Below are 22,655 nucleotides of genomic sequence, written 5' to 3' on the forward strand. Positions count from 1 at the left end.
ACCAAAATCCTTGGGGTTAGTTCTGGTTTTAGAATTCAGAATCTTTCCAATTTTAGAAAGAGCTTACTATCTACTGCATATTATATAACATCCCTAGAGGAGTCTGAGGCAGGTCCCTGAAATCAAACACATTCGTATTTCTGTAGTGAAACATGAATATTCACACTGAACTTCATAAATTTTAAAATGTTCTACATATTTAGAGCTTTTGGCGCTTGAGAATTGCAGATAAGGGATTGTGGACCTGTACAGTTAAAATAAAGACAAGAAGAAATATTAGAAACTACTTAAATGGAAAGAGGAAAGAATGACATTAGAAATGTTAAATGAGTTAATTACTGCAATCATATCCTAAAGTTCCTCTGAATTTCTGACAGCTGAGGCAAAAAGAGAAACAAAGAAATATGAGAGTTTACGTAGTCCTCATTTATGGCAAAAGAAGGTTTTTGGCTTTTTTCCTAGGGAAGACAAACCTTACATTTTGTAAGAAACTTATCACATGGATCCTTATAAAACGGATGTTGAATAACACAATGGACAGCCTTTAACTGTAGGTCTTCAGACAATAAGAAATCATTCTTCACAGGGCGCCTGGGTGGCTCAGTCAGTGGGACATCTGATGTTGGCTCAGGTCAGGATCTCACAGTTCACGAGTTCAAGCCCCGCATCAGATTCTGTGCTGACAGCTCAGAGCCTGGAGCCTGCTTCGGATTCTGTGTCTCCCTCTCTCTCTGACCCTCCCCCACTCATGCTCTGTCTGTCTGTCTGTCTCTCTCTCTCTCAAAAATAACAAACATAAAATTTTTTTTAAATCCTTCTTCAGGTATGCATTTCTTATCTGGACAGTTGATAAAAACCAAGAGTATAAGGCATTTCTATGGAAAATTAAGTCAATGCAGTTCAAGTATATTGTTTTCTGGTGGCTTACACTCAGGAATAGAGCTTAGAAACCTAAGCTCAGTGAATGGACACCTCCCATGGCTGTGGACTGAGTCTCTCCAATGTCAGTCACCTCGTGTACTGTGGCCACCTAAGAGGTTATTGTTGGGAGAAGGTGACTCAAGGACACGCAAGAACCCTCTGTACCATTTTTGTAATTTCTTGGCAGTCTTAAACTATCACAAAATTATACATATAATTGTGTTGTCTCATCTGCCCTTTTTGTTAGAGCCAAGGAGATAGTTGAATCAAGAGTAAACTCTCTGAGTAGTACCTGAAGTGGCAATATCAGGTCTAAAAAACTGACATGACAGCGCAGTATGTGTTACAAAGTCTACGATACTTCTTAGAGATGAGACCATCTTCCGTCAAAGGTGAAGCATAAATGTACCTGTGAACAACTGCAGAGCTTCTCTTTTTTTAATTAAAAAAAATTTTTTTCATGTTCATTTATTTTTGAGAGAGAGACAGAGACAGAGCGTGAGCAGAGGAGGGGCAGAGAGAGAGGGAGACACGGAATGCAAAGCAGGCTCCAGGCTCCGAGCTGTCAGCACAGAGCCCGACATGGGGCTTGAACCCGTGAACCGTGAGGTCATGACCTGAGCAGAAGTCAGACGCTCAACTGACTGAGCCACCCAGGCGCCCCTGTGAAGCTTCTCTTTAAAAAATATTTCAAATATGCCCAAGCATCCTAGCAAACAATCAGCTGGGACCTCCTCAGGATACTGTCTGATATAGCCAAGTCTTATTACTATTGTGGAAATTTTCAGACATACGCAAAAAAAATGAGAGACAAGCCTAATGAATTCCCATGAATCCATTCCCTGACTTCAACAAGTATCAGCTCCTGCCACTCTGGTTTCATCGGGATCCATAGTTCCCAGTTACTGCTATTTCCTCTCACATCACCTTGGATTATTCTGAAACAAACTCAACATCATATCATCTGTGTGATACGGTTTTACTCAAGGAAGATTTCATTTGTAACAGTTGAAGACAAGTATTACCAACTGTCTGCTTTGATCACGAAGAACCTGTCTGACTTCTAATTTTGAACATGGGCCTCCAAGACAAGTCAGCTCAAGATATGCATGCTCAAGTTGTTTAAGACTGACCAATTCAGTCAGTTTTTAAGAACTCTTTATCTGAACAGGACACGTTGCCATCCCCAAACCACTTTTTTAGCTTTAGCAGCATTTATATTAAGTTTTCATTCACATAGCAATGAACTAGCAGGTCTAATAGACAAACCTGCATGTTTTTCAATTACTAAAACCACATAATTAGAACTTCTAAATAAACATGGCTCATTAGAAACCTACTAACATGGCATAAGTAAGCCATAAGATCAAAGAAAACACAAAAGGAAAGAGATACAAAATTTTGAAAGCTGGAAAACAGATAGATGAGTGGTAGCTGACTTCATAGACTCCTAAGCCAGAAGTGGGGAACCTAAAAGAAACGTAATGTACATCACAGAACCCCACGAAGGCTCAGGAATTAGCAGAAGCAGATATCTCAGGAAATGGGGGTAAAGGTATGACTGAAAAGGAGGGAGTCTTTAAGAAGCTGTTAGATCTACCTAGTATCGAATACAGTGGCTAAAAAATAGATGGATCAGGTCCATCATCATTAAGTTCTTAAAGACCAAAGAACAGAAGAAAAAATCCTTCAAACTTCTAAAGAGGATAGAGGGAGGTTTCGTGCAAAAGATAAAAAATTCCAGTTGCAGGATACAAAATCAGTACACAAAAATCGGTTGCATTTTTATACACTAACAATGAGCAATCCAAGAAGGAAATTAAGAAAACAGTTGCATTTATATTAACATCAAAAAGCATAAAATACTCAGGAATAAACTTAACCAAGCAGGCAAAAGATCCGTTCACTGAAAACTGCAAAACATTGCTGAAAAAATTAAGTCACCAATAAATGGAAAAACACCTCCTGTTTGGAAGATTCAATATTGTTAAGCTGTCAATACTACCCAAAGCAATCTGCTGATAGTACAATCGCTGTCTCAATGATATTTCTTTGCAGAAATAGAAAATCCATTCTAAAATTCATATGGAATCTCAAGGTATCCCAAACAGCCAAAACCATTTTGGAAAAGAAGAACAAAATTGGAGGTCTCACACCTCCTGATTTCAAAACTTACTGCAAACTATAGTAGTCAAAACAGTGTGGTACTGGCATAAAGACAGACTTACAGACCAATGGAATAGAGTAGAGAGCCCAGAAATAAACCCTCACATAGATGGTCAAATTATTTTCATCAGGTGTGCCAAGACCACTCAATGGGGAAAGGACAATTTTTTCAGCAAATGGTGCTGGGAAAACAGGATACCCACATGCAAAAAAAAAAAAAAAAGGAAGTTGGACCCTTACTTTATATCATATACAAAAATTAACTCAAAGTGGACCAAAGACCTAAATGTAAGAGCTAAAACTATAAAATTCATAGAAGAAATGTAGGAGAAAAGCTTTATGACATTGGATCTGGCAATGACTTCTTAAATATGACATCAAAAGCACAGGCAACAAAAGGAAAAATAAATACATTGGACTACATCAAAATTTAAAACTTTCATGCATCAAAGAACACTATCAGCAAGAATAAAAAAGCAATCCACACAATGGGAGAAAAATACTTGCAAGTCATATATCTGATAAAGGACTGATACCTAGAATAAATAAAGAACTCCTACAACTGAATAATAACCACAAAAAACTTTTTTTAACAAGCAAAAGACTTGAATAGATATTTATCCAAAGAAAATACATAAATGTCTAATAAGCATATGAAAAGATGCTCAACATTACAAATCATTAGAAATATGCAAATTGAAACCACAATGAGATGCTACTTCAGGTCCATTATGATGCTTACTATCAAACAACAAGTGTTGGTGAGGATGTTGAGAGGGAAAGGAAGGAAGGGAGGGAGGGAAAAAGGAAGAAATGGATTCAAATCAATATAGAATGAATTGGGAGGGGCACCTGGGTGGCTCAGTCGGTTGAGTGTCCAACTTCGGCTCAGGTCATGATCTCACAGTCTGTGAGTTCAAGCCCCGCATCGGGCTCTGTGCTGATGTCTCAGAGCCTGGAGCCTGCTTCCGATTCTGTGTCTCCCTCTCTCTCTGCCCCTTCCCTGCCCCTTCCCTGCTCATGCTCTGTCTCTGTCTCAAAAATAAGTAAAAACATTAAAAAAAAAAAAAGAATGAATTGGGAAACTATAGGCTAACTAGAGGGGGAAACCTACTGCACAGAGGGAGATATATGAGATTAGTATCTGTCAGTCTTAGCTCTAGATGAAGGAAAGGAAAAACAAGAGAAAAGATCTCACCCTGAGAACTCCTAAACAAAAGCCCAAACTCAGGCAGGTTTAAGTCCAGAATTTACACATAATTTACAAGGTTGCTCAAAGCAACCTTGGCTGAAAGTTTAGTTTAACTGGTAGTGTCCCCAGGCCCCAAGCAGAAGCAAATGCAAATTTTCTATGCAAGAATACATTTTAAACCTAGTTGCCAAAGAATTCCCATAGATAACATTCTAAGGAACATGAACTCACAATCAAAAATCACTAAATACATGAAGAAATAAATCACCATGAGTGAAAAAGTATCAAACAGAATAAAATCAACAAAGATATTTAAGGATATTTAACATGTTTAAAGAAATAAAAGAAATTTGAAAATAAGGCAAACTAAGAGTCTCCCAAAATTGGCTAGGTAGATTTGAAAAAGAACCAAAAATACTCCTAGAAATAAAAACTGCAGGTTGTAATTAGACTCAGTGTTCAGACTGAACAATAGGTTAGATATATCTGAAAGGAGACTTTGTGAACTAAAGGAATGAAAAAATGACCCAAATTGCAGCCCAGAGGGACAAAAGGTATAGTTGGGATGGGATAACTCAACTCACGTCTAACTGAAGTGTGAGAAAGAGAGAATGGGGAAAGGCAACAACATGATAGAAGCTGGAGGCTTTTCAGAATTGATGAGAGATGCCAGTCATCAGGTCCAGGAAGCCCAATGGAGCTGAAGCACTATAAATAAAAAGAAATCTGTATCTGAACTATAGAAAACCGAAGACAGAGATATTAAAAGCAGTGAGAGAACAGACAGATTGCATATAAAGACTAACAATTCAATTGATGCTTGACTTCCCAGCAGCAACAATGTAAACCGTGTAGACGTTGTGAAATAGTGTCTTCAAAGTGCTAATAGGTGATAACTGCCCCCTAGAGTTATATAACCAGTGAAACGGAAGGAAAAAAAATTTTCCAACAAACAAAAACTGAGAGAATTTGTCACCAACGAAACCTCATTAAAGGAACTTTTAAAGAATATATATCAGGAAAAAAATTACTCCAGAGGGAAGTCTGAATGCAAGAAGAAACGATGGGTGAAGAAAAGGTAAATATGTACAATCTAAACAACTGTATAAAACAATATGAGCAATGTCCAAATTACGAACTGAAATACCAAGATAGAACTAAAGTACTGAGCATTTAACAAGGGGGCCCGGAGCTAAAGCATTCTAAGTCTTGCATTGTTTTGCAAGAAGGTAAAGACACTGAGTTACTTTGGACCCTTTGAAGTTGAATGTGCTTGTTAAACTTTTTAGGATAACTATTGAAAAAGAAAGAGAGAGTGTGTATATCTTCCAAACCAGTAAGGGGGGGGGGGGGGGGGTGGAACTAAATTTTGAAAAGACAAAAAAGGAAAGGAAAAAGTGACACAAACATAAAATGCATAGAAATGAGTAGAAATGAATGCAAATGTATTAGTAATCACGTTCTTATTTTTCCATCATTTAAAATCAGAACTTGATCTCCCAAAGGAAGCTTGTGGGCAGGATGCAGAGAGGAGACTGTCCAGCTCTGGTAGATGGCAGGGTCAGAGCAGAGCACAGACCAAGGGGATTTGGGGGGATATGAGGAGCGAGGTGGGGGCGGGGCCCATGAGGAGAGAGCTAACGAGGCACAGCCAAGGAGGAGGACAGGAGGGTTTACACACCACAGCACGTGGAAGGACCATCCAAGGAGGACCCTGTAGGACTGAACCGAATCTGATGAGCAGGCAGGTCATTATCAAAGGGATGGGAGAGAATTGGGGCAGTGAAGAGAAGAGACAGGAAAAGCCCAGCCCATGCCCTCAAGATGCTCACAGACCAAGGAAGGAGACAGGGGAAGAAACAAGGGCCAAAGCCCCACATTGAGCCCACTGAACCATTTTCCATGTGAACTGGTCTCAAGAGGCAGAGCTGCACCGCTGGGAACATTCATGGGACAGTGTCACCCAGATCGGGCATGTTTCTGGAGACAACTGCATCTGGCAGCCAGCCACCAGCCAGCAGCTATGTCAACCCCGAGCTGTCCTGTACATGTGCAGTACATCCCAGTGTCCAACCTCTGAGGTCCATTGACCTCACCCAGTGATTGCCCAGCCTAGAGGACCTCAAAGCTACCATCTGCATCAAGATCCTTAGAACACCTGGAGAAGCACTGGGGCAAAGAGAGGATGGTGTGGCAAGTGGCAGGGCAGAGTAAGGAAAATGCAAAGTGCTGGCATATTTCCGGGTTCTGTCTGGTGGGTGTCTTCAGAACCGTTGCCTCATGAACACAGGTCTCCCTGGGCAATAAGATGGTAACTGAGTAAGTAGCTGGGTCTAAAGGCCAATGGGAAGGGCATAAAGCTTAGTCCAAAGACTATGCTGGTAACCAGGTTAGAGGGAGCAGGTGGAGAGGGAAACAGAAACTAGGCAGAGGCCAGTGACACAGACAGATGGGCTTGAAGGCCTGGGTGTGCTATACCTTCCCAGGGATGCTGCTCTCTCAGGCCTAGTCCACAGCTTGATTGACAGGATGGTGATCAGGGTCAACCAGTAGCAACAAGAGGATGAAGGTCAAGAGCTAGAAAAAGAATAGTAAAAGATCAAGAGCCTGGGGATTGCCAAAAGAAGAAGAGTCAAGGAGCAAAGGCAAAAAGAGAAGGGCCTAGACTTCTCTTAGGAAGACTGGGATGCGTGGAGCACTCTGAATGCCGGCCCCATCATCAGACCACATGGAAGTAAGGCGAGGCTGGCCACTGGCCATTGCTGACAGCTTTCTTCTTGAAATGCCCTCTTCCTTGGCTCCCAACAGGTGTCCTTTTCTAGTGTTAACTTCTGGTGTGCAGGAAAGAGGTTGGCAGTGGATAGGAAAGAGACCCCTCTTCTGCTGAGAGAAGCTTGATGGTGGTCAGGGAGTTGGAGACACAGACCGTCAGTGAAGTTGGTGGCAATGTCATCTGTTAAGAGTGGAGAGGACAGGGGCACCGGGGTGGCTCAGTTGGTTAAGCGTCCAACTCTCAGTTTCAGCTCAGGTCATGATCTCACGGTTTCATGAATTCAAACCACACGTCAGGCTCTGTGCCAACAACACGGAACCTGCTTGGGATTCTCCCTTCTCTCTCTCTCTTTCTCTTTCTCTCTCTCTCTCTCTCTCTCTCCTCTCCACTCATGCTCTGTTTCAAAATAAATAAACTCAAAAAAAAAAAAGTGGAGGAGAGGATGGATTTGGCAATAATTTCTGGGATGTGACACCAATGCACAGACAACAAAGGACAAAAATAGACTACATAAAAATTGAAAACTCACATGCATCAAACTGTAGGATGGGAGAGAATATTTGCAAATCATATATGTGATAAGGAGTTAACGACCAGAATTTGTAACAACTTCCCACAACTCAACAGTCACAACAACAAAACAACCAGATTAAAAACTGGGCAAAAGACTTGAATAGACATTCTCCAAAGAAGATACACAAACGGTCGACAAGCACATGAAAAGATGCTCAACCTCACTAATCGTCAGAGAAATGAGATCAAAACCACAATGAGATACCACCTCACAACATTAGGATGACTGCTCTCAAAACAAAGAGAAAAGTGTCGGCAAGCATCTGGAGAAACTGGAACCGTAGTGCACTGTTGGTGGGGACATAAAATGGTGCAGCCACACTGTATGGCACTTCCTCAAGAAATTGAAAGTAGAATTACCACAGGATCCAGAAATTCCACTTCTGGGCACGTACCCAAAATAACTGAGGGTAGGGTCTCAAAGAGATATTTGTACACCCATGTCCATAGCAACATTATTCACAGTAGCCAAAAGGCGGGAGCAACCCAACACCCATCACCGGATGAATGGATAAACAAAATGTGATGTATACATGCAAACAAATATTACTCAGCCTTAAAGTGGAAGGATCGGACACATGCTGCAACGTAGTTGGACCTGGAGGACATCATGCTAAGTGAAATAAGCCAGACCCAAAAAAGACAAATACTGTGTGATTCTGCTTATCTGAGGTTCCCAGGGCATTCGAAGTCTTAGAGACGGAAAGCAGAATGCTGGCATAAGTGTTCTTACAAGAGTTCTGCAGATTGATTGTACAACAATGTAAATTGCACTTAACACGGCTAAACTCTATACTTGAGAATGGTAAGATGGTACTCTTAACGATAGAGAACTAAGTGAGTGTTGATGGAGGGAGGCGGATGGGGGATGGGCTAGGTGGGTGTTGGGTATTGAAAAGGGCCCTTGTGATGAGCACTGCATGTCGTATGTAAGCGATGAATCACTGAATTCTCCTAAAACTAGCATTGCACTCTATGTTAACTAAAATTTTAATTAATTAATTAATTAATTAGAATGGTAAGATGATAAATTTTAAGTTACATTTGACCATAATTTTCTTTAAAGAGTGAGGACAAGGAATTAAGAGACCAAAGTTCAAAAGCCCAGGGTGGCAGGTGGGTTGGGGCAGTGGGAGGGAGGGGTCACTGAGAGTTTGCTGACTATGGACAGGAAGTCCATCTGGGGTTGGAAACCGAGAATTTGAATCTCATATGTTACTTTTTTCAGCAGCACGCAACAGGCCAGGTATTAATGGAGACAATGGATGGTTGAGCCATCTCGGGTTTGGGCTGTGCAGGGCGTATGGGGCAGAAGGACAAGGCATCTCGAGTATCGAGGCTGCTGTCAAGAAAATGGCAGAAGAAACTCACAGTGGGTCTAACTGGATAGAAAAGGGAGTGGATCGAAAAGGAACCCATTTGGTAGGTCAAAAATGGAGCGGTCCAGGAAGAAGACATCTACATTCAGTCAGAGAGCAGGTATCTTAAGGAGAAGGCTGTCAGAGGGGTGGTAATGGTTGATGGGCTACTAGAGTAAAGACGTCAAAGTGCTGGGTCCTGGGCGTGATGAGGGAGGGGAAGCACAGAATGGGTGTTGACGTGGCGTGGAGGCCGGAGGACACAAATGCTGAGATTCAGCCTGTGGGGGCCAGGGAACGGGACGAGCCACGGACCCTTGCGGACGTCAGCATCACATAAGATGATGGCAGCACCTGAGACAGGAGGATGGGGGTGGGGAGTCCTCAAGGAGCAGGAGTGAGTGGCCAGCCCAAGAGGTGCCAAGAGTCTGGCTCCTGGCACAGGAGTTTTATGTGAGGAGGAGGACTGGGGGCTTGGAAGCCAACCTAGGTCAGCAAGAGAGCACCACCCTGCTTGGGGAGTGGGGAACAGGGGAATGAGCGGGGCCACTGGAGGGGCTCAGGAGCCAGGCTGGGCTGAGGTGTTGCCCAGCATTTGTGTCTCACTCTGAAATGTGTCTCTTCACTCCTCCGTGTCTGTTACATGGTGAAATGGCCCATCTCTACCCCTGGCATCTGGGACTGAGTGTCTGTCCCATAATAAGTGCTCATAACTATTTGAGGAGACAGGAGAAGAAAGAGGGATACGCTGGTTTCAAAAGAGCTTTGTGGCAGCCCAGGCCCACATTAGTCCTGCTCTATCCCTTCCAGTGCCCAGCGAGGCCATGCCCAGCATCGCTCCCACCATGAGACTGAATGAGCAAGAAGAAACTGGGAGAATCATCGAAATGCAACGCCTAGAAATCCAGCGCCTCCGAGAGCAGATCCAAGAGCAAGAGCAGATCCCGGGCTTCCACCCGCTCTCTGTCGTCCGGCTTCCTTCCCTCCTTGAGTCAGAAGTGGACTTTGAGGTGCAGACCAAGTGACCCCCTCTGGTAAGCCATCTGCAGTTGCATCAGAGGAAGCCCTGTGCCTCTGTCCCCCGGCCGGCTCTGGGCTGGCCCTGCAGTCCCTGCAGCACTGGCCACACCAGCCTCTTTCTTCTGCCCTGGGGAACTTGGGACGTGGTCAGAATAAAGATGTTTGCCCACAACCAGGTCCAACTCTCTGCTTAGTCAAGGAGCCAGGGAGCGAGTAGAGAGAGAGAGGGCCCTGAGGAAGTGAGGGGGCGGGGGGCTCAACTCATCCCAAGCCATCGCTGCTTGTCCCGGTCCAGGCACAGGGCTGCCTGTCACTGCAGAGATCACACTGGACTTGGGCCCGGCCTCCTGCTGCCCCTCTGTCCTCTCTGGACCCCCGGGATGGGGCTGCCTGCTCCTACCCTAAGTATCACTGCCTGCCGCTTCTGACCTGGCTTCCTCCCCTGGCAGCCCAGTCAGGACCAGACAAAGCCACCGACGTTTTCTTCTCCTTTATGAAGCATAGTGAGATTTTCTGGGGATTTGTACGTGTGTGCAAAGATGACAGTAAAGTAATGAACATGGCAAAGTGACTAGAGTTCCCCCAGGCCTTCCATCCCCTGCTGAGCCTGTGGTGAGGACTGTAAGCAGAGCTCTATTTACAGAGGGTTCTCTTACACCCATGCACTCTGTGCACTCTACACTGGTCATTCTTGTTCTGCAGGGCCCTGCCCTGCTCCTCCATTTGAATGGAGGTGGGGGGAGGGTACCTCTTCCCCTAGGCCACCGTACTGGGCGCCCCAGTCACACATACCAGGAAAAGTGACATTTTATGCACTCGAGCAAAAGAACATAACCCAGATGTCCTTGTCTTCTCCCACCTTCAGAGGCCAGACACCCTTCTAATATCCAAATAGCAAACATTTAAGCCCCTGGTCTCTGCTGGTCCCTGCTGGCTCTTACACCTGGCATCTCCAAGACATTTCCCCATCTTCCCCAATCTGCTTTACCCCAGCTCTGGGCACTGCTCTTGGGTTAGTTTTCACAGCGAGAGCTGAGACATAGCTGTCACGCCTGGCAAAGCTCTCCTGAAGCCTGGGGAGATCAGAAGGAAAGCTCACAGCAGAGGCTACCAAGCAGTCGATGTGGGACTCACTCCTTAGCAACTCCCTGACCTCCACCCCTAGCCCACACCCTGTCACAGTAGCCAGCTCCTCCCCTCCAGACCACTGTGTACGCAGCATGTCCTCTGCTCTAGGAGACCAGGCTCAGGGAGTAGGGAAAGATTCAGGCACCCTCTAATTGATTCAACCACAGAGACGACAGCCCATTACATTATCATGCCCGGCAGGTGGCCCCTCTGGGACACAGATTTCATTCTGAACTAGCATATTGGCTTTACTTTTGCAGAAGAAACTGACTTGAAATGAGATCAGGGAGGTCAGCGGGGCTAGGTGCTGCAGGGTTTAAAGGTGCATTACAGATATGACTCTGTCCAGAGGCCAGCACAAAGCCACCGAGAGCCACTGCCCTCCACTTCCAGGCTCTTGCCACACTGGCCTCCTTCCAGTTCTTACAAAAGTTCAAGTTCTTCCTTGCCTCTGGGTCATTCCACATACTGTTTTCTCTGCCTGAAATGTTCTTATACCCACACCTCACTCAGTGAACTTCATCCTTCAGATGGTAGCTGAAATGTCACTTGCTCACAAAGGTAGTCCCTGATCCCTCCTTCCCCATGTAGATTACACGTACCGTATTGTTTTCCTTCAGAACCCTCACTCTAACATACCCATTTGATTGTGTGATGCTGCCTCTCTTCCTAGGCTCTCGGTTCCATGGCTGGTGTCTGTGTTTAAAGCTGTCTTGGGTGTTTGGGTGGAGCATTGATGAAGGGACCCAACAGTGGAGGCAGGGGGCTGTCAGGAAGACACCATGGCTAACTACAAGTAAGAGGACAGCTTCTGGGACCCAGATGGTGGCAGCAGAGATGCAGAGATGTGAATTTTTCTTTCTTTTTTTTTTTTTTAAGTTTATTTATTTTGAGAGAGAGAGAGCTAGTCAGGGAGGGGTAGAGAGAGAGGGAGACAGGATCTGAAGAGGGCTCTGTGCTGACAGCAGAGAGCCCGATGCGGGGCTCGAACTCACAAACCATGAGATCATGACCTGAACCGAAGTCGGATACTCGATTGACTGAGCCACCCAGGTGCCCTTGAGAAGTGAATTCTTCTGACTTCAGGACTGAGGGAGTTCACCCAGCACAGGGAGAGGGAGGAAGACTCGGGAAGAAGGCACCTGCAGAGAAAACTGGTTGCTCTTCAGCCAGAAGGAAATTCACTGTGGCTGGATGCAGCAACATTCAAATGACAGAGTTTTCAACCTAAAAATGCCTTAGAATCAAGTCATCACATTTCACCTACAAGTTGGGCCTCAGGGGAGGCGCCTGGGTGGCTCAGTCGGTTAAGCCTCCGACTTTGGCTCAAGTCACGATCTCGCAGTTTGTGAGTTTCAGCCCTGCATCAGGCTCTGTGCTGACAGCTCAGAGCCTGTGTCTCCCTCTCTCTCTGCCCTGCCCCTACTTGCGTGCGCTCTCTCTCTGTCTCTGTCTCTGTCTCTGTCTCTCTCAAAAATAAATAAACATTAAAAAAAAAAAAAAAGATGTGTTAGGTTACAGATGAGGAAATCAAAGCCAGGAAGAGCGAAATAGTTGGTACAGCGTCATCCCAGCAGGGCCGGACTCGCAGCCCAGGCTGTCCATGGCCTCCACATCCCAACCACGTTAAGCCTGCTCTGGAGAAGCACCAGACAGAACCTGGACCAGGTGTGGAGGTCATAGGAGTGTGACGCTCCACAAGTCTAACCCAGAAGTAGAGGGAGCTGATGCCTCCCAAACTAGGCTCCCCTGAGTCCAGTGGCCGAGAAGGAGGTGAAGGCAGAAGCAAACGGAGAGCCCCATCCCAGCAAAGCCTGGCACTTGGGCCAGCAGGTCAACAGGGTGTTTCCTCACTTGCCTGGGGGGCAGGCAGATGGCCTCTTGTTGGCAAATTTGCAGCCAGAGGTACAATCTTGCTGTTTGATGCCGGTCTCAGCCTATCGATAACCAACGTTGTGGCTAGACTCACCCTTGTGGTTCTTACTATGATCCCAAGACACCCTTCAGCAACCACCATCAGGAAACTTTAAAAAAATAAAGCTTTATTACTTACAGGGCCTGGAAATGATACATCTCACCTGGGGCCACACAGCAAGGTCGTGGGGAGGGAGGGAGGGAGAGGAGGGAGGGAGGAAGAGAGAGAGAGCCATCTCACAGGCCTGGGATTCTGCTTTATTGGGGTCAAGTGTGAGGCCTAGGGTTTTGTGGGCTCACTATTTAAAACATAAGAGTGGGAGTTTGAAGGGTAGGGAGGGGGGCGGGGAAAGTGGCTCAAACGGTCAGTTATTAAAATCAACCAAGATCTCAGAAACAAAGAAACCTCAGTGGCTGCCAGTGTGTTTTTGTGAGATAGTCCTCTGTGAAGTGGATGCCTCAGAGATCAAAGGAGAAGTCAGGCTCTCTTGTTACAAAGAGAAAAGTCACTGTCAGGGTTTAGCTACACCAGTTTGCCTCCCATAGTCTATCCTGTGTGTTCCCACCTCAAGCTGTTGGGTGGCCCTGACTGGGGTGGCCGTTGCACTGAGACCTCCCTTCACTTTGCCTATCATGACTCTAGGGGAGGTTCTCACCCCACTGGTGAACCTCCCCCTTCACAGGGTCCCTAGAGCCAGTTGACTCCCTCATTGACAGAGTGGGCCTGGCAGTCACCTCCTCCTACAGGACTCTACTGTCACCCAGGTGGCTAGGCATCGGCATACGAACTCCACTCTTGTTCTTCTGCTTGCGGTCCATTGTTAACCTAGGGAGTCATTCATTTATGGTGGGACAGCTGGTGCTTTTGGATGACTATCCTCTTTCTGAGCCCCAGACACCCATTGGCTCCCCTGTCCTTCTTCTAGACCATTTGCATCGGCTGTGGCCAGACAGGGTGAGCTCCCAAGCAAGCCTCCCCTCGCCATCCTGTTCTCCTGGCACTGAGGACCCTGCCTCACAGGAGGTCCTAGCATCAGCATCTACCTTTCCCCACTGCTTTTTACACAAGGCATGACCAGTCCTTACCCGACAGCTGCTCCCAGGAGGTGCCTGAGGAGCCCCGGTGGGCCTGGGAATATGTGTGTGTCCAGGTAGGACTCCCTTGCCATCACTGCTCTGGATTTGTAAAGATCAGAGAGAAGGATGTCCGGACCAGGGGTGGGGTTCCTTCCGCCGGAGCTGTGTGGGGGCGAGCTCCTCTAGACCATTGGAGGTTCAAGATCCACTTATGCTTTGAGCACACCTAAGATACCGACTCCCCTGAGCTGAACTGGAATGGGAGCCAATGTACGAGGAGGTGACCCTGCTGTGTGCCAGGCAGCAGGAAGAACTAACATTCCCGATCCCCCACGATGACCAGTCAGATACAGGAATGTGTACCTGTTGTTCATGTGGGATTTGGCAGGGGTGCTGGGTGTCCACTAGGACTTAACCTAGCCCCTACTGTGTGTACTGATGTAATAAATGTATTAAAAATGGGACTGAGAGAGTCCAGTTCTGAACAGAAGAACTGTGGATGCCCTTCTTTAGCTACAAGTAGCAAAACCCAACTCCAGCCAGTTTAAGCCACAAGGGAAATCACTGGGCTGGGGGCGAGAAGGGGGGGCGGTCTTAGGGAATCTCAAGGCAGAGATACAATCAGGCCTCAAAAGAAACTTGCACCAGGGCCTGGCTGGACCACCCCTCCTTCTCTTGTCCTTCCCCCTTCTCTGCAGACCACTTTCCATCCCCAGTTCAGCTGGGGCTAGGTACTTCAGCATCTCATTAGTACATGCCCCAAAGCTGAAATGGAATCTCTAGTCTGATTTTAAAATGCCAAAAGCAGGGGCACCTGGATGGCTCGGTCGGTTGACCGTCCGACTCCAGCTCAGGTCGTGATCTCACAGTCTGTGAGTTCAAGCCCTGCATCGGGCTCTGTGCCAACAGCTCAGAGCCTGGAGCCTGTTTCGGATTCTGTGAATCCCTCACTCTCTGACCTCCCCCGTTCATGCTCTGTCTCTCTCTGTCTCAAAAAAATAAATAAACGTTAAAAAAAATTTTTTTTTAATGCCAAAAGCGGGGGGAGAGCCTGGGTGGCTCAGTCGGTTACCATCCGACTTCGGCTCAGGTCATGATCTCAACAGATCATGGGTTTGAGCCCTGCGTCGGACTCTGTGCTGACAGCTCAGAGCCTGGAGCCTGCTTCGGATTCTGTGTCTCCCTCTCTCTGCCCCTCCCCTGCTAGCACTCTCTCTCTCAAAAATAAATAAACATTAAAAAAGAAGAATTGATTATATTATTTAATCACACACACAACTAAGTACTATTGTCCCTGTTTACAACCGAAGAGAATGAATTTTTCTAAGGTTACGGAACTGGAGCTGGGGCTTGACACTTCAAGGTCAATCTAGCTCCAAAACCAATGTTCTGTTCCAACATTCACTCAACATGCATTCCCTGAGCATCTGTTATATGCCAAGCCCATTCTAGGAGCAGGGAAGATACCATGAGTCAGACTCAAATCCCTTCCCTCATGAAGCTTACATTTTCGGGGAGTAGAGAGCCAACATTCCAGACAGGTAAGAAAAATATATAGCATACGGGGCAGTGAGAAGTGCTACAGAGAAACATAAGAGAAAAAAGGAAATAAAATAAGGGAAAGGGATAGGAAGTATGGGGAAGGCTGTGATTTTAGACAGAGTTGCCGGGAAGGCCTTCTCCCTGAGAAGGTGCTGTTCGAGCACATTCCTGAAGGAAGGTGCAGGAAGGAGTCTTGGGGAGAAAAGCATTCCAGGCAGAGGGAATAGCCTGTGCAAAGTCTCTGAGCATGAGCAAGCCAGGGAGGGAACTCAGAGAGGGCCTTAGGATGGGGGAGGACTGTTTCTCTGCGGAAGAGGACCACTGGAGGCATGCAAGCACAGTAATGACATTACCCGCTCTGCCTTTGAACAGGGTCACTCCAGTGACCAGGTTGACAGTAGCCTTCAGTGGGAATGTGGCAGAGGCAGGGAGACTGGGCCACAGGGCCTCTCGTTTGAGAGGCAGGCCTCTCAGAACTCCCACCATCTAATGAACCAGCTAGAACCCACATTTTGCACTCTGTGCCCATGGCCACCTCCTACTCTTGGCTTTCACTGTTGCCCATCTGAGCTGCCCCCACAGCCTCTGCTTTGGGGACATGGTTCAAAAGCCCTGCAAGGAGCCTGCCTGTCCGCTTGAACTCCAAGTTACTTGATAAGACCCAGAATGAAAACAAAGACACACAATCCATGTTTAAACTGAGGAAGTTTTAGGCTTTGTTACCCCTACCCAACAAGTTTTTTTCAAACTTCCCAGGGGAAAGGGAGGGAAAATTTCATGAGTACCCCTGCCCCAGCTCCTTCCAGGACAGCTAGACCATGGCTGGCTGGCTGGGCTAACCCCTCCTTGGGACCAGAAGGATAAATAATTGCTAGACATGAGCAAGAGGAGTACACAGAGGTAAGCCCTACCCAGCCCCCCTCCCCCCACCCCACTTCCCAGCTCCTCCCAGGGCAAAGGACACCTTTACAATGCTTCACAAAGTGACACAGTCACATGGTTGTCCCTGAGATCCAGCCTGCCCCAACTTTTCCTTGAGGGGAAGAACCATCTAGATCTGCACTGTCCAGGAAGGGAGCTGCGAGCCACACATGGTGGTTGAGCATTTGCAGCGTAGCTAGTCTGAACTGAGATGCACAAAATAACGGACTGAAATAGCTCCTTAATCACTTGTATATTAAAATGCAAATATTTGGGGGTTGAACAAAAATTATAAGATATTATTTTCACCCTTTTTTCCCTACCTTTTTAAAGTGGCTACTAGAAGATTTTAAATTACACATGTAGCTCATGTTCTATTTCTATTCGACAGTGCTGCTCTAAGGTTGTGACTGGCTCCCCCATCATCTCCACAGAATGAAGCTAAGACGGGTCAAGAATAATTATTTTGTTGGGGCACTTGGGTGGCTCAGCTGGTTAAGCATCCGACTTGAGCTCAGATTATGATCTCTCGGTTCATGAGTTTGAGCCCCGCGTCAGGCTCAGTGCTGACAGCTCAGAGCCTGGAGCCTGCTTCGGATTCTGTGTCTCCCTCTCTCTCTGTCCCTCCCCTACTTACAATCTGTCTCTCTCTCTCAAAACAAGTAAACATTAAAAAAAAATTTTTTTTAAGAATTATTTTGCGAGCTGAGAATGGGAAGAAGACTTTGATTTTGTTTTTCTTGTCTATTCCATCCATATCAGAAGGAGAGAGAATAAGGGGTGTTACAAGGGGCTCCACCCAGGAGACAGAGGACAGTCTACAACCACCTCCGAGCAGGCACCCTTTCCCCACCCAAAGCATGTGCGGTGGGTGGTGCTGGATTCCCTATTAGAAGCAGAGCCCTGGCCACGTCTCTGGTATATTTCGGAATCCTCCAGGGGCACCGCAAGTGAGTCCAGAGCCTTGCCATGGCGTCTACGTCCCTGTGCAACCCGCCAAACTTGCCCTTCCAGCATTGTCTTACACGCTCCCTGCATCTATCACCTCACACATTCATTTCTCCAGCAAATATTTATTGGTTACCTCCCACGTGCCAGGCAAAATGCTGGCTTCTAAGGTCATGATGGTTAGCAAAACGGACACTAAGGCCACCGTGGGGGGGGGGGGGGATGTGGGAGGGGTGACCAGTAAGTAAATAGGGGCAATTAGAGCACATGCACCAAGAGCAGCTGTGGGGGAAGCACAGGGACCATGGGTGCACCAGAGAAACCTAAACCGGCCTCAAAGTCCAAGAGGGCTTCCTGGAGGAGGTGACATCACAGTTAAAGAATTCGAGTTGGCCACACGGAGCCTGGGTGGCAGGACGTACCCCACGCAGGGGAACTCTGAGTTCAAAAACCAACCAGAAGGGCAAAACAGTGGACAGAGCATGCAGAACTGAATGACGTGACATGCAATCTGGCTGGATGGCAGTGGGCCAGTGGCAAATGACTGGTCTGGGTGTAGATGGCAGGCGCTGTGTGAGCCCTGCAAAGGAGTGTGGCATATATCCTGAAGTGTTGATTCTGCAAGAGTTTTAAGCAGGGGAGCTCTGGTGTACTCCTGAAAAGCCTTTACCCCTCCTCCTCCTCCTCCCCCTCCTCCTTCTCCTCCCTACCTCCTCCTCTTCCTCCTCCCCCCCCTTCTTCCTCTCCCTCCTCCTCCTCAGTGGGGGCTCCCATCCCACCTCCCCCAGCAGGAACCACATCCAGGAGGCAAGCCTACTGCAGTCACATACTTGGGGCTTTAAGGAGACTGATCAAGAGGCTCGTAGGGACTCCAATCCAGGGATGAGTGTACTGGGACTGGGTTTGGGGATCAGCTGGTGTTGGAATTTGGGGCCGAGGCAGGATTTTAGTTAGGGGCTGGGACTTGGGGGCTGAATTGAGGGACAAGAGTCAAGGTTGTGGTCTAGGACCTAATTCCAGAATTTGGAGCTGGGGCTGGGGTGAGGAACTGGAACGAGGTTTCAAGCCAGATTTGGGGTCGGGATCTGGAGTTGGGATTGGAATTGGATTTGGAAATGGGGCTGGGGGTTGGGGCTGAGATGTGGGGGAGGGGTTGCAGCCGGAGCTAGGAATTCTAGTTAGGGTTTGAAACTGCAGCTGGGGTCAGGGTTAGGTTTAGGCTGGAATGAAAGTTAAGCTGGGCTTGGAGCCAGGGGATGGGTTAGGGTCCAGGCTCTGGGGCAGATAGACAACATTCCTCCAGCTACCCAGATCTGGGAATTGTGTTCGAGCCCTAACAGCAGTTGACAGAAGCCCCTCCCTTCCCAGGAATGCCTCGGCCCCAGCCGAAGGAGCTTTGCCACGTCAGCCAATCGGCTCAAGCCCTGCCTTGGAAACACCTGTTGATCCCCCTCCCCCCCCACACACACACCCGAGAGGCTCACCTGGACGCAGGTTAGGCAGGTGAAGCGCCTCCCCGGAAACGAAGCTGGAGCGCCCCACCTGCCTGGCCCAGCCCGCTCTGGTCGGATCCAGCACTTCCAGGTTTCTTGTGAGTGCCCCATGGTCCCCTGACCCCCACCGCCCCCACTCTCTCCCGCTGGCGCTTCCTGACAACCTCCACCCCACCCCCGGCCTGGCCCCGCTGTCCCAGCACACCTGTGCCAGCACTTTCCGACCCCGTGAAGTCACAGCCCTGAGGAATGCCGGGACTGACTCCAGGTCCCCTCCCACGGCCCCTCCCCCACCTCCCTTGGGGGCATCTGCACCTGCTCCTCCCACCTCAAGTGCTAGGCAGCCCCTGGAGTGGGGTTGCGAAGGACCAGTAACCTCATCAGAGGTGTAACCCATGCACAGCCACATTAATCATATTCCGGGACCGATCCAGGACCTGCATCCTATATGAAGCAGGAGTTCTCTCCTAAATTAAAGAGGAGAACATTGTGTTCTCTGATTCAAAAAGCACGCTTTGGGCATCTGTGCGGGCCCAAGAATTCCCACTGGAAATTTGAAATGGCCGTGTCAACTGACTCGTCCCCATCCTTCAAGAAAATGTTACTGTCCTTACTTCTCAGATAAGGAGACTGAGGCTCTAAGAGGTGAAGTCATCCGGGGCTTCTCTGACCTTCCCCTGAGCCCCTCTTCTGACTAACCCACACCCAGCATTTATCACATACACACACTGCTGTAAACTCAGGCTCCTTGAGGGCAGAGACCACAGCTGCTTTATTTCACCCAGTTTGAGTCATGCTGACTGGTCTCTAGAGGACATGTTAAAAGAGTGACCACCGTCAGGTCCCTTGCCCAAGTCCCATGGGTGGTAAGAACAGCAGCTGGGGTTCCAGCACAGAGCCCTCCTTCTCCCTTTGTGCCACTTTAGAGAAATCGTGGAGGAGGATGTCGTGGGGGACTGGTGATGGGGAGAACGGAGAAGAGTGGGAGGCAGGAAGACGGGTGTGGAAGAGGGTGATGAGGCAGGAGCCATGGGGATGGAAACAGGGACTGGATGGAGAGAGGTTTGCAGGTGGCCTCCCTGGGATTACACTCCACAAGGAAGTAAGGAACATGAGAGGGGGCGGAGGTCTGGGCTAAGAGCCTGGGATGCGACCCTTGCATCAGAGGTGACTATGGAACATCCAGGTGACAATTGGCTTCAGGGTCTGGAGCTCAGGAAGGAGATCCAGGTTTGAGGGAGAAAGCGATTAGGGCACCAGTGGCTGTGGATGGAAATCAGAGGAGATGTTGGGGAAGGAGAGATCTAGGGGTTAGATCCTGACCCACAAGAGAAGTAGCCGCAGCCCTGAGAGAGAGAGAGAGAGAGAGAGAGAGAGAGAGAGAGAGAGAAGATTCAGGGTCAGGCTGCTGGTTCCAGAAGAGTTAAGTCATTAGCCCCCTCCCTCCCCACAGCCCTCCCCCCAGGAGCCAGTGGTGACAGCTGAGGCCATGTGAGTCGGATCCTGAATGAGGCTTTATCTCTGCTCTTGGTCCCATCATCCACTGTGGCACCAGTTCCTTCGCCAGCCGGGATGGGACAGGCAACTGAGAGAGCCCGGAGAGGTCAGGGGCCGGGCCAGGGGCTTCCCTGGAGGGGTGGGAGGTGTGCTACGTGGGGGAAGTCCCCGGGGTCATTGGAGAAGCATTCCCAAGTGGCAGTGGGGGGGGGGGGCGGGGGGAGGCGGCGGGGGGAGGCTGTCGGGGGACACTGGGGTGGATTCCCTGGGATCATCCCCAAGGCTCCCAGAAGAGACCATAAAGGCCGAGCAGGCTGGGGAGGTGACAAGTGCGATTCCCCCCCCCCCGCCCCCCCGCAGGTGATGGTGGCCATACCCTGGACTGGGAGAGGAACAGGACTCTGGGCCTCTAGCTGCCGAGCTGGTGGGTGGGGCTCTAGGCCATGACCCGCACCCTCTGACCCCTAATACTGACCTCTGTCCTCTGCCCCGCCCCCTCTATGCCGGAAGGAGAGGCTCAAGCCCCGCCGGGCGGGGGGCCGCCCCCGGACGCGCTGGCGGAGCAGGTAGAGCTGTGGTGGTCCCAGCAGCCCCGGCGCTCGGCGCTCTGCTTCGCCGTGGCCGTGGCGCTCGTGGCGGGCTGCGGGGCGGGTGGCGTGGCGCTGCTGTCCTCCACCAGCAGCCGCTCGGGCGAGTGGCGGCTGGCGACGGGCACCGTGCTGTGCCTGCTGGCCCTGCTGGTCCTGGTCAAGCAGCTGATGAGCTCCGCCGTGCAGGACATGAACTGCCTCCGCCAGCCCCACCACGTGGCCCTGCTGCGGAGCGGCGGCGGGGTGGACGCCCTGGTCGTGCTGCTCAGCGGCCTGGTGGTGCTGGTCACCGGCCTGACTCTGGCAGGGCTGGCCGCCGCCCCGGCCCCGGCCCGGCCCCTGACCGCCATGCTGTCTGTGGGCATCGGCCTGGCCGCTTCGGGTGCGCTCTTGCTGCTGGGCTTGCTGCTCTATCAGGTGGGCGTCAGTGGACACTGTCCGCCTCTCCGTGCGGCCGCCCCCTCCACCCACGCCCACCACGGTGGCGACGGCAGCATCTTCAGCATCTCCGGACGGTTTTCTGCCGGGCGCCGTCATGAGACCACGTCCAGCATCGCCAGCCTCATCTGACCGAGCCCGAGTTCCCCTGCCCGCGACCTGCCTCAGCGTCCATGGCGCCGTGCCAGGGTGGGAGTGGGTGTGAGTGTGTGCTTGCACGCGCACGTGAGTGCGTAGGTGTCCCCAGGACCATCCAGCCCTCCGTGGGATTGCGTCACGCGTGTACCCACACATCCATGCCACAGGAAGGTGGAACTGGGGGTTTGTGGCCGTGGAACTGTCAGAGTCTACCCGTCTCGACCTGGGGCCCCTGAAGATTCTTGGCCCCTGTTCCCAGCCCCCCTCAAATCCAACCCTGCCTTGGAACACCTATCAGAGATTTCCGGGAGCGACTGTCCTACCCCAGAGACCATACCGGCGACTTCACTGAGGAGAGTACCCGGTGACAAAGTGCAAAGAATGCGGGCTCCACAATGTGACAGGACTGGACTGGAATCCCCCACCCGCTGGGGGGCCTTGGGCAAGTGACTTAACCTCTCTGAGCCTCAGTTTCCAGAGAGTCACGGTCGTGGTCGTGGTAATCGATTCTGAGGACCACATCGTATACGGAAGGACTGGGCACGTGGCAGGTGTGCAATAAAACTGGTGGCCGTTGTCACTGTCGCTGTCGGTACCTCACCATCTCCCCTCCCCCTCGGCTTTCCCCTCCCCGACAACTACCGCGTCTACGGTGCACACTGCCTACCTCAAGCTGACAAAAGGTACCCTGACGTGTCTCCTATCAGGCCTGTGATTTCTCCTCACAGGTATGAGGAAGCTGGAGGGGAGAGGGGGTGAGGGAAGGGGGGTGGGGAGGAGTGTGGCCTGAGTCCTTCACATTTGCTCCTGTGCTGGTTCAAGATGAAGTCTTAAGTGCCGGGGTTTTATCAGCTAGTTTCTCTGGAGGTTGCCACTCCCTACCCCACCTCTGGAATCGGATCGTCCTGGCCTATGTAGTAGCTGCACCTGCTGGCCTTCCTCCGGGCCCTCCTGCCCCCACCCCGG

At 49.5% G+C, this 22,655-nt stretch overlaps 2 protein-coding genes across 3 annotated transcripts in view; both read left to right on the forward strand.

Annotated features, from left to right (window-relative positions):
- Window positions 1–19,013, forward strand: part of CFAP57 (cilia and flagella associated protein 57) — an 80,362-nt gene extending 61,349 nt beyond the window's left edge. The window contains exons 23-24 of one of the 2 annotated variants that reach the window (XM_043574639.1): window positions 9,794–10,017; window positions 18,902–19,013. In XM_043574639.1, the coding sequence (XP_043430574.1) occupies window positions 9,794–10,008 (215 nt within the window). In that variant the 3' untranslated portion in view covers window positions 10,009–10,017; window positions 18,902–19,013. Of the gene's footprint in view, window positions 1–9,793; window positions 10,176–18,901 lie in introns of those variants that run through there. The other variant, XM_043574641.1, reaches the window with a different exon arrangement.
- A 2,010-nt stretch (window positions 19,014–21,023) lies between these two features.
- Window positions 21,024–22,269, forward strand: TMEM125 (transmembrane protein 125). Its single transcript, XM_043574643.1, has one exon. It carries the CDS (start codon window positions 21,024–21,026, stop codon window positions 21,681–21,683), a length of 660 nt encoding a protein of 219 aa, XP_043430578.1. The 3' UTR covers window positions 21,684–22,269.
- The last annotated feature ends 386 nt before the right edge of the window (window positions 22,270–22,655 follow it).

Source organism: Prionailurus bengalensis, chromosome C1 (genome assembly GCF_016509475.1).
Source record: "Prionailurus bengalensis isolate Pbe53 chromosome C1, Fcat_Pben_1.1_paternal_pri, whole genome shotgun sequence".
Taxonomy (NCBI): Eukaryota; Metazoa; Chordata; class Mammalia; order Carnivora; family Felidae; genus Prionailurus; species Prionailurus bengalensis.